The sequence below is a fragment of the Pezoporus wallicus genome, unplaced genomic scaffold, assembly GCF_028554395.1.
Source record: "Pezoporus wallicus isolate ANWC-B61680 ecotype Strahan unplaced genomic scaffold, APGP_CSIRO_Pwel_v1 contig_5261, whole genome shotgun sequence".
NCBI lineage: Eukaryota > Metazoa > Chordata > Aves > Psittaciformes > Psittacidae > Pezoporus > Pezoporus wallicus.
Genome location: NW_026642423.1, coordinates 8,072,552 through 8,090,065, shown reverse-complemented (window position 1 = coordinate 8,090,065; position 17,514 = coordinate 8,072,552). Strand labels below are relative to the sequence as shown.

The 17,514-nt window shown below is 48.9% G+C and overlaps 2 protein-coding genes across 6 annotated transcripts in view; both read left to right on the top strand.

Moving 5' to 3' along the window:
- The window catches only part of ZNF148 (zinc finger protein 148), a 45,826-nt gene extending 45,614 nt beyond the window's left edge, over nucleotides 1-212 (top strand). The window contains exon 8 of the transcript XR_008975023.1: nucleotides 105-212. The gene's annotated coding sequence lies outside the window, so the exon portion shown is untranslated. The remainder of the gene's footprint in view (nucleotides 1-104) is intronic.
- A 4,483-nt stretch (nucleotides 213-4,695) lies between these two features.
- Nucleotides 4,696-17,514, top strand: part of SLC12A8 (solute carrier family 12 member 8) — a 56,368-nt gene continuing 43,549 nt past the window's right edge. Inside the window, exons 1-5 of one of the 5 annotated variants that reach the window (XM_057430079.1) lie at nucleotides 4,696-4,739; nucleotides 9,087-9,302; nucleotides 10,092-10,238; nucleotides 13,041-13,232; nucleotides 15,454-15,685. In XM_057430079.1, the coding sequence (XP_057286062.1) occupies nucleotides 9,231-9,302; nucleotides 10,092-10,238; nucleotides 13,041-13,232; nucleotides 15,454-15,685 (643 nt within the window). In that variant the 5' untranslated portion in view covers nucleotides 4,696-4,739; nucleotides 9,087-9,230. Of the gene's footprint in view, nucleotides 4,740-8,466; nucleotides 8,577-8,611; nucleotides 9,303-10,091; nucleotides 10,239-13,040; nucleotides 13,233-15,453; nucleotides 15,686-17,514 lie in introns of those variants that run through there. The other 4 variants (XM_057430080.1, XM_057430081.1, XM_057430078.1 and 1 more) reach the window with 4 other exon arrangements.

Here is a 17,514-nt window from a genome sequence, read left to right as displayed (position 1 = left end):
AGTCTGGCAGTGTCCAACTTGTTGTTTATCTTCTGCACAGTACTTGCCAAATCAATGGAAGAGAGTTTCCTATCGAATATTGTTTGCTTTTTTGTCTGCTTTAGTTTTCAAGATACGGTGTTTAAAGAAGAGAGCCTTACCAATGGAACAGGGGGTTAAAATGGAGTCCATGTGTCCTGTCAGAAGCCAGCAGCGCTGCCCTAGTCATTCAGGTAAGTTGTCTCCACCGCAGCATTCTTCCTCTTTTACGTCAGGGCTGGTCTTCAGGTTCGTAACATCCCTGCTCCAGCATCTGCTCCAGCATCTACCCTAGCTTTTGAATTTCAGAGGAAGTCGAAAGCATGTATGTACAAGTCACTGGATTTGGTGAGGTTCCACGGTAAAATGTGTGTTACGTGTGTGTGCATCTTGCAGTCCAGTCAACTATATCACTTTTTGCAGAGTCAACAGCTGTGCACATCATGCAAGAAGCGTGGGATCCAGTTCCTCCTTACTTGTGCTTGCTTCTGCATGTTTGCTGGGTGTACAAGTAACTCGTGGTTTTTCAATTTGGAGTCCATCTCCCTGGGCAGCTCTACCTGTCTTACACAGGAGAGCCATGCTGCTGAGTGATCATTGTATGCTGCTGCCTTCTGGTGGCAAAGTGGCTTGGCTTTTCTTTGGCCAGTGGCTGCACCTATCAAGCCTCTCAGTTAGGAATGTATCTAGTCCCAAACCAAGCTTTGTGGTGGTATCTTTTGACATAGGTCAGTGCATTGGCAGTAACTTGTCCATAGCTGCCTAGAGAGGTAATATAGCTGAGCTGGCTTAGCTATGGAAATGTAAGCTTTGTCACTGAACATGTTAGTTTTCACTTTTATTTACATACAATAATCTCATAGTCAGATGTGATCATTAGTGCCATTTCAGAGAGGCAGAAGTAGCAGAGCTCATATAACTGCTGTTAAATCTAAATCACTAGCCTGGCCTAAGTGAAACCGAGGGGATACCATTATTTTAGCAGTGTAATGTATGAAAAAGAATGATGTGTTTTAATATGAATAATGCCTGTTCAGAATTATAATTTTTATACTCTGAACGCTCTTGAGGAGCAGCCCGCCCTTAATCAGCCTGTCTTGTCACAAGATAAACTGAGTCACAAGAGATGATAATGAGTACAAGTGTTGGGAGTATGCTCAGGGCAGTTGCAAGGTAATCTTGACCATGCTGTGATCTGTAAGAACAAAACAGAGGATGTAATCAGAAGCTAAAAGGATGACTTGTTTGTTTTCTCTCATCTTGTGTTTACTTCAGTTTGTCTTGCCAGTTCCTGAAATCATCTTTGTTATAAAGCTAATTACAGACAGCTCAGAACAGCTGAAGAAAGTTGCAGCTTGGAAGGACAGATAGGCAAGTGCAAAGATACCAGTGTGCCACAGCGATCTTTTCCTCCAAACTGGAACTCAGAAAGGAGGATCTTCTTTAAGACAGCATTTGTTAGCTTAAAGGAAATCCTCAAATGCAAGTGAATGGGATGACTGGTCCCCTAGTTGGAACGTGTGGCTAGAGGGGTGGGTGTTGCACGTACTTGGAAATGCACCACAAGGATAGTATAAGGTCCCATGTCAGACCTTACAGTATAAGGTTTACCCACGCTGGGTATGGGTATGTGTTTTGGCAGCATTGGCTCCCAAACAGGGTGTTCTTGTTGCCTGTAAGTCCATTTTAAGGCATTGAAGCAAGACTGTTGTTTGTGGTGATGCTCAGGTACTGTATCAGTAACAAATGTTCCCATGCACTGAACAAAATCAGGTAAAAATGCATTTTAAAAGCAGAGCATTTTACAGTTTACAACTATGAGCAAGCATGAATAGAAAAAGGCTGGCTCTTCATTTAATCTAGGAATATACTCCTTATGGGTAATAGCCTATTTTACTGTTGATCTAGGGTCCATCTGTTGATTATTAAGTGATGTAATTAGCTAAATGGTGTAGTTTGTTCACAGTCTGTGCTGCGTGTGGACATGGGAATCAGTTTGCACGTTGCTGTGTTTGTGAGAGCCCACCTGGAGTACTGTGTTCAGCTCTGGGGCCCCCAACACAAGAGCGAGTCCAGAGGAGGGCCACGAAAATGCTCAGAGGGCTGCAGCACCTCTCCTATGGAGACAGGCTGAGAGAGTTTGGCTTGTTCAGCCTGGAGAACAGAAAGCTCTGAGGAGACCTTAGAACACCGTTCCCTAAAGGGGTGCTACAAGAAACCTGGAAAAGACATTTTACAAAGGCGTGTAGTGAGAGGACAAGGGGGAATGGCTTTAAAGTAACAGTGGGTCAATTTAGCTTAGACATTCGGAAGAAGTTCTTTATTGTGAGGGTGGTGAGACAGTCACAGGCTGCCCCGGAAAGTTTTGGATGTCCCATTCCTGGAAGTGGATGGCGCTTTGAGCAACCTGGTCTAGTGAAAGGTGTCCCTGCCTATGGCAGGGGATTGGAACTAGACAATCTTTAAAGTCCCTTCCCATTCTATGATTCTGTCTCTGGGAACTGAAGACAATGGTGATGAGGTATGTGATAATTAACATCCATTCTCCTAAGAATCAATCCTCTCCACATTTCACAGGATGGTTCAGACCTGTGGATGTTTCAAGTTCACTTCTCTTGTTGACTGACCTCTGAGCTGGTATTTTCCATTTCTCGGCTCTGCATTTATATATTTGACAACTCTCTATTGTCCCTTACTTGTTTTATCCCATGTAACATTTTTTCCCCTCCTTCACTCTCTTAAATCTGCCCCCTAGACCAATTTCCACTGAATACCATAGAATGTCAAGCGTCTTCTCAGATCACAGTCCAGGATGTCTGATGCTTGGGTCTGCCAGGTTTTGGATGCTCCACCTATTAGTGCCAGGACCTATATAACCAGAGGGAAAGGATTCCTGCTGGTCTGTGGAACTCACAGCATTCATTGCTAGCCCTGAAGCCACCAAGGGATTGGACTTTGGAAAAACCATTTTAGCTTCCAGTTGTGTCCTCCCCCTGCTTTTTCCACAGTAGAGCTAAGGTGCTCAGCGTGAGGAGAGCCCTTTTAGTTAGGAATCAAATGGTTTGCAATGGTTTTCCTGGAAGGTGGTGCAGACCTCCGAGTGGTGCAGAGGATGGGTCATGTGAAGACATGCTGTGAGTCACACAGCCAGCATTGGGGGAATATGGGGGAACATACAACATTCCACATCATCCCAGATTTGATACGTGTGAGAGCTGCTTCTCTTGCATTTGGGTTACCTCTTCATTTTCAAAGCCTGTACTTTAAAGGAAGCAAACCACTTTGCTGCTTGTTGATTGCTGTTGGAGATGTGATGGTGTATGTCAGTCTATGGTTTTGCTCGTGTGCACAGTATGGAAAAGCAGTGTGCTCCTCAGAAATGCATGCAGTCCTGCTGGAGATGTGCTGCTGACTGAATTCTCTTGCCAAGAAGGAAGATGTTGAAAATAGCCATGACTGAAATCGGAGCAGACAGGAACCTACACTGAACTCTCCTCAAAGTGCTTTTTCAACAGCAGTGCTCAGTGATCTTAATATGTCAGTGTGATCCCTGTGAAAACACCTTTTGCAGGGTTGTTCTTTCCTGTGGTGAGGCAGGGTCTCATTCAGCAGTGTTTGGGTGGGCTGTGACAACTGCCCCGGGAAACTGCTGATGCTTAGATGTGTCTGTGGGGGCAGAGGTGCCTGCAGGACTGTCTTTCAAGAATTAGTGACTTCACCAGTTCTGCAGCAAATCGAAGATGGTTACTTCGGTACTTACAGAGTTTGCACATGCCCTCAAGATGAGGGAATCTGGCTAAACTTGCTCCCTGGTAGCTGTAATGTGTCTAAAGAGAAGGGATCTGGAGGAGAACTTCTGAAATATTCCAGGAATGGGATATCTTGTGGGGAGTATCTGCTGATTGCCTCAGACATCATCCCCTTTGAGTAGTCCTCTGTCTTCACTGAACCCTTGCATTTTTCTGCCTGCCTGTCTTCTCTGAGCTCTTGCTTTTCTTTTTTGCCTCTCACTCATCCTCACTGTTTATGTCCATGAGTAAAGGCTTGCTCACGCTTGGCAGGACACTCTAGAAAGCAGGTTCATTCACTAAGTTATATGGATGTCTTGTACAGGTACTTTATTGAGAATTAAAACAGCCTGAAAGCATTTTGGCTTACTTCATTTTGGAAATGCATGAAGCCAGTGAATGCTTTTCAGCCCCAAGGATGGTTGTCTAGCTTCAGATTTGATCCTGTTTACACTGAGACTATCCAAGATTCGGGCCTTCAGCTCACCTGGAGCTTTGTCTACACCTGCTCACGGGGTTTCTTGGCAGCCCTGAGCAGGGAAGTTACGCTGAACTAAGTTCTTACTGCAACCAGGTTGCAGCCGCTCCTGTGCGGAACCGGAGCGTCGTTTCGCCGCGATCGGCAGCCTGCCCTGCCGCTGAAATCCGGCAGCCGCGACTTGCACAAGTTATGTATGTGTGTGTGTGTGTGTAGCCCTGCGCCCGGAGGTTCGATGCGGCGGACACAGTCCGCTCCTAACCCGACACCGCTCGCTTTGGCACCCGCTTGTCCACCGGACCCGAGCGGGGGCGGCATTGGCTCCCCGGGGCGGGGCGCGGCGGGGCGGGACGAGGGGGCAGCGCTGCCCGGGCAGACGTGGCACCGGGCGGAGGCGGCGCTGCGGGGAGAGGGCCGGGGGAGGTGGCGGAGCGGGAGGGCCCGGGCGCCGCCAGGTGAGTGGGGCAGGGGCGACGGCGGCACCCGCGACCCCACCGCGGGGGTGAGCCGAGCCGAGCCGGGGCGGGGCGGGGCGGTGGGACGGGCAGCAGCGGTGGGGGCAGCGCAGGTGGAGGTGGCTCGGTGCTGCGTGGCTGTGCCCGCGGCTGCTGCCGCTGCGGCACTGAAGCAGCTCCCTCGAGGGCGGGGGGGGGGGGGGGGGGGGGGGAAACGGGGGAAATAAGAGCTGAAAGATAAATAACGGGGAGGAGAGGTGGAAAGGGGAGGCAAAAGAAAAAAAAGAAAGGCATATAAAAAGGGGGGAAAGGGGAAAAAAAAAGAAAAGGGAGGGCAAAAAGAGACGAAGGGAAAAAACAGGAATGACAAAAAGAAGGCAATAACGCAATAAAAGGCAAAAGGCGGTAAATAAAAAGGCAAGAAAAAGGCAAAATTAAAAAGAAAAAAAGAAAAAGCAAAAAACCAGAAAACGGGGGAAACAACCACAGGAAGAAAAGAAAAAAAATGGGGGGGAGAGGGGGGCAAAAATAGGGGGAAAAAAAGAGAGAAAAAAGAACAGATGGAAAAAAAAGCCAATAGGAAAATTAAAAGTAAATTTAAAAGGGGAAAAAAGTGCAAGAAACACCAAAAGGTAAAAAAGGGAAAAAAAGCCAAAAGATAAGGAAAGCAGCAGCAAGGGAAGGAAGGAGGCAGGAGCAGGTGCTGGCGGCACTTCCCGGGCAGGGGTGGCCACAGCCCCGGTGCGGCGAGGGGCTGAGCGGTGCTGGGGAGCGGTACCGTCCCTGCCGTGGCCTCTGCAATACTGAAGCTCTCCGAGCGCCCCGGGAAGTTAAAGCTGCCGGGGTGAGCCCGGCCGTGTTTCCCGGCTCTCGTGTTCCACAGCGTTAAGTTACGCCGCAGGGGTACGTAAAGCCCCAAAGAGCTGGGTAATTGTCCTGGCTGTTGCAGTGAATGAGTAACCGGGAATAGCTGGGGATAACCAGGTGCTTCTATGCGTGGCATTACCTTTGTTGCACTGACGGCTGCCTTGGTCCCCTTCATTTCCTGCCTTCCTCAGTCCCCTAACTTAGATGTTTTTAAGAACTTGAGCTGGAGAGGAGTTGAGGGGATTTATTAAAACTAACGCGCTGTTGGCTGCTGTGTCTCCTGAGGGAGGGAGGCTTGGAATTACCTCCTCTGGCAGGGACGGAGGTTTCGGAGGTCGTGGGACCACACGCAGTTGTGCTCGGGAAGGCGTTAACCTCTCCTCTTTCAAATTAGGCAGCTGGTGAGCGGCTCGGGGCAGTGACACTTAGCTCAGGAATGGCTTTAGCGTGACGATTAATAGAATGTTACTGCTTTGGAAGGATGCAGAGGGCACGGATATTTCATCCATAGGAATCTGGTTTTGTAATTAAATATAGAAGTGTTGCAGGAGAAGGGGGAGAGCTTTTGTAATGTTTTTGCGAGGAGGTTTGCTAATGCTCTTCTGCTCCCTTGAGCCCTAAATGGTGTGGAAAGATTAAAACAGCCATTCTTTAATTTATAGAGTGCTTAATGTCTTTGGCAGGAACTTTAGGAAAAGTGATATCAATTAACTTCCGAGTTAGAGGCTCACTTATATTAGAGGAAAGTTGTGCCTGTTTGGTTTTCCTTGGCAGATGGGTGTGTAGAGCAGAAAAAGCTTCCGCTGGGTTGGTGACCTGGATAGGTAATACCGCCTGAAAACATCCCTGTGCTGTGCAGCAACTTTGAAACCACACTGCGCTGGTAGCATGTGGCATGGGACAAGAGGAAGGCTTCTGCCCCAAGGACTCGCCACTTTCAGACCTGAAATAGGAAAAATCTGCACACGTCGCATGGATCGGGATGTGGCTGCGTGTACAGCAGCTGTCCTGGCATGTTTGCTCAGCTCCGGCTTCTGTGCTTTATACCCACTCCTGTGTTTGCTGCGGTTGCCTTGTAGGGCTGAACGGATCCATACATCGCGGAGGGATGTAAACAGCGGCAGAACTGGGTAGTAAGATTTTAGGCGATTGGAAACACCCCAGAGGAGCAATAGTGGAGAGGCAATTTCCTGCATTTGTGGAGGGAAAAACCTCTCACACCAAGGTGAGCCAGAGCAGGGCTGAGTGGAAAGGGCAGGAGAAGGGGTTTAACCCTGAGGAAAAGGAAGGAAGTTTAGAGATAGGGGGGTTTAAATGTCTAGGAGGGTGACGTTTCCTGCAAGGGGAGCGCCAGGTCTGAAATACGTGCTTGGAGCCCTTCTTTCTGTATCTAGCAAGTTTCAACCTACCCATGGTTGCACACCAGGCACGTCGAACGAGCGGCTTCAGCTGCTGCAAAGGGTTGGGGCCAACTCCTGGGCTTCCATGGTGGTGTGGTTTAGGGGAGCCAGGGCCACAAGGGCTCCAGCCTCCGTGTTCTTTCTACATCCAGATAAAGCTGGTATGCATGACATGTCATAGTGGATCTTTTACTGAGTGGCATCTCTGGCAAGGAAGGGCTGCATTAGGAAGTAGTAGGAAAATATGGCTGTTCAACTGTAATCTTGTTTCATGTGCATTTTCTCCCTCGTTTTATTACTATGGCTATTTGCGTAAAAACATGAGATACGTTTCTTTGGAGTTTGGCCACTCCTGCTGTTTCTGCCCTGCTTGAAGCCGCAGTGTCCCTGTAACAGCAGCCATTTATGATATTGTGAAGCGTTATTTGCTTCAGAGAAGGGGAAGGGAACAGTGGGGAATCAATGAACTCTAAGGGCTTTGGTGCTACCTAACCGGCCATGTGGACAAGGTGAAGAAAACCCTCCTGTTCTGTCCATTGTACCCCAGCTGCAGGAGACCTTCTGTAGCTGAAACACCACAGTGGCAGCACTGGTTGTTTATTATTGAGTGTTTCAAAGTAGATTTATAGAAGTGGGATGATGAAAGTGCTGATCTGGGAGCTGGGATTCAGACCCTGATGCAGAAGTCCTCAGGACCCAAAGTGGTTTCTGTATGTCTCTGTCCCTGAGCAATAGAAAAAGCACATTTCTGTTGGTTATCTTGTCTCTGTAGCTTGCAGGCTTGAGGAATCAGAGATTCCTACATTGTGCCCATGGTAAATTGGATGTCTGGTCTCAGGTAAGGTGTCCAGCCATTGGTACAAACCTTGTGTGATCATGGTTGGTTCTGGTAAACATGTAGGGCTCCACTGCCAGGAAACTACCGGCCCCAGGAGAGCCAATGGTCCTGACAGTCTGCCCTCTCTACATCCATGGAGTGTGCCTTGTACCCTGCTGGCTGCAGCATCTTTGTCTTACCTAGGCATGGTGTAGCCTAGGGATGGCCAGAAAGGCTCTGTTGGCAATTGGTGTGGGAGAGTGTGGGTAACTGGTTGGTGGCCATCACAAGAACATCTGGGGGAAGTTAAGACTTGCACCTAGCCGGAGGGGGGTGTATAAAAGCAATTCTCTGCAATTAGTGGGAGAACTTCATATGAAAAACACCACAATAGGGAGAGAAACCATCAGTTTTGGGCAAAGAAATGCTTGTGCGAGCTTTCCCTTTCTGTGGAGGTGTGCTAGTTTATCTTTGAAATCTAGCCTGATGCTGGTTTCTTGGTACTTACATGGTGTTGAATCAAGCCTGACCCACTGCTGGAGACTGCCTGTGGCAGGTATATATCTGAAGTCAGGCCACTGCAGGGAGGAGAGCTGTATCTCCGAGGATGGGTATGACATGAGTAAAGGCTCCTCCTGTACATTGGTGCAGGGGATGTAGCTGAGAGCATCAGGAATACAGAGTGTGGGTTTGTGGTGGTGAACACCTACAGCTGCTCCAGTTCCATCTCTGCATCATGCTGAGTGAGGCAGAGTGGGGTGAGTAGCTTGCTTGTTGGAAGAGGTTACATTGTCAGGACTTTAGTCTGTAAAGATACAGCTGAAGGGGATGTGATCAAGGCTGCAGAGTGATTATTGGTGCTGGGAAGTAAATAGTCCACGTGTCCTGTGTCACTGGAGCACAGGGGCATGGAATGAAATTACCAGGCACCAGATTTAAAACCAGCGAAAAGGAAATGCATTTCCCAGACGGCACACCGTGGAGCTGTGGAGCTAGTGTTGCAGGATGCTGGGGACACCAGCGGTGTGGATGGATTCGGAAGGGGCCACCAAGGGCTGTTAAATGTAGGGCTGATGATGGAGCCTGTGCTGCAGGCAGTCCCTGGAAGGGTGCTGGGGGACTATTGCTTTCTGCTTGCTGGGGTGTCACTCTGCGGTTCAGCATCTGCTACGAGCTGCTCTTGGCACTGTCTGGGTAATCGCCTTGTGCTTCTGCAGACTAAGAAAGCAATAGTCGTGTTTTCTGTCTTTCCTGCTTCCACAGTAAAGTGCAATAAAACCATGAATCTTCTACAGTGGCGGATCCAGCACTGCAAGAATTTGCCTGAGGAGAACAGCTGACCTTCTTGGACCAGCTTCTCCTAGTCTCAGAGCTGTGAGTTGGGCAGGCCGAGGCAAAGCAAAGGATATGATGTTCAGCCTGAATGGTGCCAGAAGTGAGGGATATGTCCAAGAGTTGTTCCATGAGGAAGCACAGCAGGTATGTCGGTGGGCCATTTCCTTTCATAGCCCATGTTCCCATCTCCATGGTCTCTGCACCTCTTGGTCACCTTTGTGGCTGGTGTTTACCGAAAGTAAGAAAACTGCCCTTTGGTTTGCTGTGTAAACCAGAGGTATATTAATGAGAAAGGGAAAGAGGAGACTTGGTTTCCAGAAGGCAGGAAGGAGCGGTTGCAATGGGAAAATTGTAGTTTTGCTGGAGTTTCAGGTCTCGGTTCCAGTAGCTCTGAAATTCACTGTGTGCCCCTAGTGTACCATGTCTCCTCCAGGAATGTCATGTTCTGATCAGAGATGACTGTGTGATGGGAAGACCACCTTAACCTACTCTGTCAGTCCCAGCTGGATCAGCCACATTTGTCATCTCATCTAAGAGACTTCTCTAGTGAACTGAGGACCCCATTTGTCTTGGTGGGGTGCTTGGCAGGGACATTAGGAGAAGCACCATGTATAGCTGTAGGCTCTGTAAAGGACCTCTTGACTGGTCTCTTTGGTTCATATAATATCATCAATGGGGTTAAATTTGCTGAGGCTGAGTAGGATTCTATTGCTGCTTATCCTACAAGAGTATAAATAGGGTATTACAGGGAACCCTCTCTTCCAGGTTTCCCAGCAGCTCTGCTGCCCCTTCACCTTAGAGACATCTTGCAGCAAAGTAGTGCCTTAGCAGCTGTTGGTGGCTATCCCACTGCTGGTGTCTGGCTGTTGCACCTCTTCTGCAGCCTGCCTACACAATACAAGAGGTAAAAACAAAGGCTTTGCTTTTCTCTAGGTATGTCAAACACAGACCAAGCCCTGGTGGAAGATCCAGCTCTTTATGTGGGAGCCAGTGCTTTTTGGAACATGGGATGGTGTCTTCACCTCCTGCATGATCAACATTTTTGGAGTGGTTCTTTTCCTGAGGACAGGATGGCTTGTGGTGAGTGCTGACTTGGCTGAATGTATGAATAAGCATTTTCCTCCCCACCTCGTAACCTTGTATCTCCATCACCACCCAAGTGCTTTGGATTCTGTGCTGTTCACTGTAGGCATTGCTTACAACCTCTGGTATTTTGTACTGATTCAGAAAGTTCCACTAAAATGTAAAGCTGAAGTGGTCTTTGTAAGTGGCTGTCTATTTTAGATTTAGGAAAGAAGAAAAACACAACTACCAACCTTGACAATGAACAGGGACATCCTTGTGTTGTATTGCTGAGACAAAATAACTGCTTTTCAGGTGTAGTGCTGTAGTTACAGCTACTCAATCTCTTCCCAACACCACTAAAGTAGGTCTCTTCCAAATGTGTCAGTGTTGGAGTCCCTGATGTGGAGACTCCTCAGTCGGGTGGAACTGACATCGCTATTGAAGTGATTTCCGTTTATGCGTCCAGAATATCATCTCACTGAGGGTCAGAGCCTGGAAGAGTGTCTGTGCTCCAACTCCTGATGCAAAACATTGAAAGTCCCCCTAGGGACATGTGGGATTTTAGTTCCAGGCAGAGTTCATGTCACAGGCATGAGTTCGTGTAACAGACGTGGTGACAAAAGGAGCAGGAAGACACTTGCACTCTGTATTGAAAATAGCTTTGAGGGGAGCTGTAGTCATGGTGGTGGTGAAATTGGAGTGATTTTCCTAGCTCCCTTTTTCTCCTGATCTTACTTCCTCCATGTCTCCTTTGAAAGCAAGTTACTGCTGAAGCAAACACAAATACAAATAAAGCCAGTAAATAAAAGAAAATCTAAAACAGCTGGAAGACAGCATAAAAGGAAGGGAGGAGAAGTTGGGATTGGCAGAGGGCATCCCTGGCAGAGGACAGGCATAAGTGAAGCCATTTGCAGAGTCAGGCTTTTGCTATAAATTTCCAGACTAGGGATGGTGAAGCTTTGCAATTCCAGAGCACCCTAATCTGGCCAAAATGTTCAGCAACTATTGTGACTCTGCACTAACCCCTTCCAGCACGCATGCATAAGTAAGCATCAGTGTTTAATGGGGGCTCTTTCTTTCCGCTTTCTATTTGCTATTGTTGCTGTGAGTCCAGCTTTCCTCCCTGGTTTTTGTGTTAACCCTTTCTTCTGTGGAAACCATGGAATTGCCCATTACCTAGCTGCTGCCATAGCCTGGTGCCACTAGCAGATTTGGGAAGAGCCCAAGGCTATGTGTATGTTTGTGTATGTGTGCTTTGCTTTTTCATTTCCTTTTCTGACACATGCCAGTTTTATTAACCCTTTTAACCTGAGGGTAAGCTGTTGAAGAAAAAGAACAATTGTTCTTTTAAAGACTAGTATTGGGTTGTAGCAGGCTGTGGTGCTGACCCAGCCAGCAGCTGTGTTTATAACAAACCTTGGCTCTGTTCCCTACTGACCAGATAACGCCCCTGTCAAAGGCAGCGGGATGCTGAACCAAAATAGGATCTTCTGATGATAGCAACATCCTGGATATATTTTCTGTTGTTTCACAAAAAAAAAGAGAAACGAGAAAAAACGCTGGGATTTCAACCCACCCCAAAGCTGGGAAGCAGCCTTTCAGTGCAGGTGATAAACAAGCCCTGTCAAGGCTAGCATGACCTCAGAAACGAGCACTGCTGGAGCAAGGTTGGAAAGGATGAGGACATGGCCTGTAATACGAGTAAAGGCAGGGGAGGGGAGGCCAGGCGTTAATGAAGCGCTGGGCACTGGAGGAGATTTCTGATCGTACAGTTGGAATCACTGCGCTGGGCTGAGCGGTTTGTCAGCAGGGGAAGATGGGCTGCAGTGCGAGGGATGGAAAACCTCTGACTCTGGAAAATAAATTACAGCCGTGTGCAAGGGGGGTGGAAGGTCCCGAGCTCCAAAGAGGCACTTAAGAGCTTTTGGAGGTACTGAATGCCTTCTCTTCCTGAAAAATCTGACCTAAATGGCAAACTGAACCCTCAAAATGAGGGCTATGCTGGTGCTTAAAGCTGCCAACAGGGACCTGTGGCTGGGTTTGTTCAGAGGCTTTTGCTGTTCACCCCATGGTGAGCCCGTGGCTGGTGCAGCAGCTCCTCCCGGCACCCTCCCTCTGTCCAAGCAGGAAGCATTCGGGTTTTATTCAGTAGGACTGGATCCCCTGCAGGAAACTGCCCTGAGTACAGGGTGAGCAAGAGCCACCTGCCACTCGGTATATTGTCCTGTAGATAAGGGCCAGCGTGTGCTGGTTTGCGAGAGGGTTATTTGTCTTCCACGCTGTGTTGCCTCTGGGGTGTTGTTCTTTGGTATCTCATTGTTTGGGAGGATCAGAGCTTTTGAAGGTAAGTGTTCCGAAAAATTAAAATGTGAGCTTGGTGCTGTTAATAAATCAGCTTCACAAACCACGGGGGTTCAATTATGAAACTACTTTTTGTCATGAAAGTGTTCTGATTTTTTCAAGCATGTCATTCTAAAGCATGCAAATACGTGGTGATCCCCTGCCCATGGTGGCTGAATTGTTTGACCTGCTCCTTTTAGACCAGAGCACAAATCCAGTGATTCATGCAGGAGCCTGGTCACGGGGCAGGAGCTTATGCAAAGGTCAGGCAGCCCCAGGACACAACAGGTCTTCTTCAGAAGAATGCCAATAGGAACTGTGAATTTGGCATTCTTTAGATAAGTGTGTGTGTGTTTGTGTTTCTTTTACTCTGTAATGACTCCAGAGTCAAAGACTAGAAGCGGGGAGGTCCTTTTTCTGTCTGAACAGAGTTGGTGTAAGTTGATCATCATTTGATTTTTTTTCCCCCCATTCCAGGGAAACACTGGCATTGTAATGGGCATGTTTCTGGTGTCCTTTGTCATCCTGGTTGCCCTGGTGACGGTCTTATCTGGAATTGGGGTGTGTGAGAAGTGCAGCATTGGAAGTGGAGGGGTCTACTCCATGATTTCTACTGTCCTTGGAGGTCAAGTAGGGGGCACCATTGGCCTCCTTTATATTTTCGGACAGGTAATTAAAATAAATTATTTAAAGAAGATTTGCAAACTTTGCAATGCAGATATTGATCATGTGCTCTCCTGCTGCAGGGAGCAATGCTCCAAGTAAAATCTGAGTAATGCTCCACCATGCTGGACAGCATATGAGAGCACCTCAGGGTGCATCCAGCCCCACTGTGCTCCCCAAGAGCAAGCCTGCACATGGCAGTACGCTACCTGGCATGGGTCACAGCAGTGGAGGAACTGGCTGTCCGAGCAAGCAAACTGTGTGGAACATGCCCTCCCATCCCAAATTACCCCCATTGCCAGGACATGCCCTTGCTGGTGGGAGACTGAAATTAAGCTGGGGTGGGAGAGGCCAGGGTGGCCACCTAAAGCACAGTGAGAGGCTGTGGGCTGGCAGGTTGGCCTTGGCATGCTCCCCATGCCCTTAAGGACCAATACACCTTGGCTGCTTCTCTGCGGGAGTCAGGAGCAGTGGAGCTGGTATGGGAGGAGGTCAGGGCAGCAGTAAGGGCCACAGCTAATTGACCTCTTGAGGTCCGAAAGTCACAGTTCTGGCTTTTCTGAAAGGTCCCAAGGAGCTGTCATGGTGGTGAAGCACTGAAATACACAAGTAGTAAACATAAAGAATGGAACGTAATATCTTAAACCCGCAGTAACTTAATCCCCTGCCCCCATAAAGATGTTATGAACAGTATAAAATGTGGTGAGGAGAGAAGCATTTTTAATTGAGGTTTGTTTTAACTGACTGGCTTACAACAATCTCCAAAAACTGGTAACAATGCCCAAGCCAAAACCAATCCCCCCTTCTCCTTTTGCTCCATGTTAAAAGCAAGTGTCCATAAAGCACAAACTGAACACAGTTACAAGCCAAGATATGGAAATGGGCCACACATGAGAATCCTTCCTGTCATATTTTCCACTCTTTGAGCGGACCATGCCTGGGAAAGCAGTCAGGTTGCAGCCTGTCCTGAGGGTTGTAAAAGCTGTGCTGTGGCAGTCCTGGCCCCTGCCTAGGCATCCCGTGTGGATGAGGGCCACGGGGTGGGAGCTGGCAGCTTGCTTGGAACACTTTGCCTGCTCCTGCAAGCTGATGCCTTTCCCTTCTCTTTGGCCTTGCTTTCTGCCCAAAGCGCTTTGCACCAGCTGCAGGCTGCTTCCCCACTACAAGATGCTCATGGAGCACTGTAACCTCAGACATAAGGCGAGTCCAGGCAGAAATGGGGATATTCACCATTCCCTGATCTGACTGAGGCAAATGGGGAACGACTGGCCACATTCCCTGGGAGGTGAGTGGTGTCTCAGTGCCCTGGGGCTCCTGCAGACATGAGCTCCTGCTGCAACAGCCAAGGTGAGCTGAGACCCAGCTGGGCTTTGCTGTCCTCCTGGGATGTGGAGCTGTGCTGTGTATCCCTCATCTGTGGACAGGGATAATGGGGTTGCAGGACCCAAGGTCACACCACCCATGCCAGTGTGCAGCTGTGTGCTCCAAGCTGGTTTGCCAGGGATGCCATGCACTGGAAAGGGTTATTGCTGAAATGTCAGCTAATGGGAACCTCTGGGGGGAAATGTCCTGGTATTTAGGATTGCTGCCCTGCAGTGGGGTTTGAGGCCTGACTCTGAGCTGCGCATGTCCAGTCCTGCAGCTAGACAAACAAGCAGCTATCCCTGGAGCTCAGGGGGCATGGCTTGCATAATGCACCATCCTCAAAAGTGCAGGCTCCATTCCAGCAGCGAGATGGGGAGCCAGTGAAACATCAGACTTTACATCCAAACTAAACACCGAGTTAAAAATAACCCTGGGAGGCTATGAAGGGAGAAGCAAACTGCTGTTCTTCAGGCAGGTGTTGGACTGGGACCCTTTCCTTCAGGGAAACAGAAGAAGGGAAGAGACTTAGAGGTTGACTCATCCTTTTCTGCCTTGAAGAATCCAGTGTGTTTTCTCCTGGAACATTAATGGGGGGTAAATTTTAAAGCCAGTGGGAAGTTGGTGGGCTACCGGCCCTAGTGTCCAGCCTTCTCTGTTTACCTGGGCAGCAGGTATGCTGCTCTAGCAGTGTGCTGTCTTACTGTAGTGAGGTTAAGTCCCTGTAGACCAGAGTAACATTGAAGACTGTATTGTGACAGCACATGTCTATCTGTCTGAACAGAGACCCTTCAGCCCAGCATGGAAGCTGTGAACAGGGATCCCTTGTTCTGCCACGGTGCACTCACAGAACTCTGCTCCTCAGTGTGTTGCAGGTGCCATGTACATCACTGGCTTCGCAGAGTCCATAGCAGATGTCCTGAGCCTCAGCAACATCTGGGCAGTGCGCGGGATCTCCCTGGCTGTCCTGCTGGGCCTGCTGGGCATCAACCTGGCTGGGGTGAAGTGGATCATCAGGCTTCAGCTCCTGCTGCTCTTCCTACTGGCTGTCTCAACACTGGACTTTGTCATCGGGTCCTTTACACACCTTGATCTTGGTAAAATGGAGGGTTCATCACATTGGGATCAAGGGGTGTTAGTCTCCCAGGTTTTCTCCTTTGGTGTCTTTGTGAAATTAAACATCTGGGCAGAGGTAGAGTTCAGTGATTCCAGATGTGCCCCCTGTCCTTTGCTACTGAACTTTTAGAGGCACCTTGTAATTTTGCAAGGAGTAAGTATTTCCAGGGCATGACTGAAGATGCTTTATTAATTTGGGTGTTTAACCTCAAGAATTGAACTCTCAGTGAGTGCTGTTGTTACACTTGTATTGCACTCAGAGGTTTGCTAACAACAGAGACTGAATGCGTTTGCAGTCACCCTTTGTAGCCTTCTGCTAACTGCATTAAGCATAGTGCTCATGAAAACAGAGAATTGTGACTTTGCATTAAGGAGATCTTCTCCTCAGAGATCCTTGAGGTTACTTAGACTGTGCTGGGCTGCACACCGCTATATTCACTGCCCAGGACCATGCTGAGGAACAGAGGAGGGAGCTGGGTGGGCTGGGCAGGTGACTGCTAGGATTTCAAGGAGCTGCGAGTACAGGTCTTCCCCCGTTAACCTTCCGAGGCCGACTTCAGCCTCCAGTGGCAGCTTCAGCTTGGGCAAGGTGAAGATTCAAGGCTCCTACCTGCAGCCCTGCTTGCACCCCGAGCCCCCTTCCCCTCCCTCCATCCTCATCCCCGAGAGGTGTTCACTGCAAAACACATCTCCAGGCTCGGTGAGCTGCAGTAGAAGGACCTGTGAGTGCCCACAGTGGTCACTCCAGCAGCAGCGAAGTGCTGAGTAAACGGAAGGTGTCGCCTTTTTCTTGGCTTCCCCTGAGTCCATTAGCACCTGGGGGGTTGCGAGCAACTTGCTGAAGTTGGTTTAAAGGAAAGATCTTCAGTTGGGAATTACAGTTGGGATTCAGGTGCTGAGCCGATGGCAAGAGGGGGGTCATGTAGGTGTTCACAGCAGCAATGGCTCAGCTGTCTTACGCTCCTGTGTTACTTTGTGCTGCCAGTCCAGGGTGCGAGGCCAGTGGGGTGGGGGCAGAAGCTGCTGCACTCCTCTTGGAGAGAGCCTTGTGGAAAGGTGTTTGCATTTTACACTTAGCATGTAAGAAATGGAAGCTGGTGAAAGTCTCAGCAGACACTTGCGAAGGAGAATGGAGGACGGTTGAGCTCAGTGTGTGTTTGAACAGAGAAAGCCACTGACCTACTCCTAACAGCTGTGTTTCATAGGAAGTTGTTTTCTAAAGGAAACAGGGGAGTTTGTATTTCAGTTGTGCTCAGAGGAGACCTTTAATGTGGACCTGGAGACCTTTCTATTAGTCGAGAGAAAATGAATGCTTGGCGTGAGACTTGATCGTAGGAGGGTGAATATGGGATCAGGAGGAGAGAATTATAGTACAGATGTCATCAGGAAACATGCCCTAGTTGAGGTCGATGTAGTCATCTTTGATTTCCTCCACTACTGAGCACTGTGCCATCTTCTTCTGAGAGAAAATAGGGAAAAGACGGGAAATAAGGCGGATGAGCATTGCAGATGCTGCAGCTTAGCCATGGCTGCTTAGAGAGGAGGGTTTCCAGTGCATGGAAGAACATGGGCTGATGGTGGCCAGATCGTAGCCCCAAACAGCAGAACCCCGCAGCAGCCCTGCCCGTATGGTGGGACCTACAGCCATAAGGCTGGCTGGGTAGAGCTGTGGGTTTCTGTTTCTACAAACCGCTTCTGTGTGAGAGAACTGTTCCGAGTTGGTTACTCTCAAGTCCTGCATTTCCCCAGAAGGCCTCTGAGTGGTGTGTCAGCATCAACGGTGAGCACTGAGCTCCAGGAAACCTCCTCG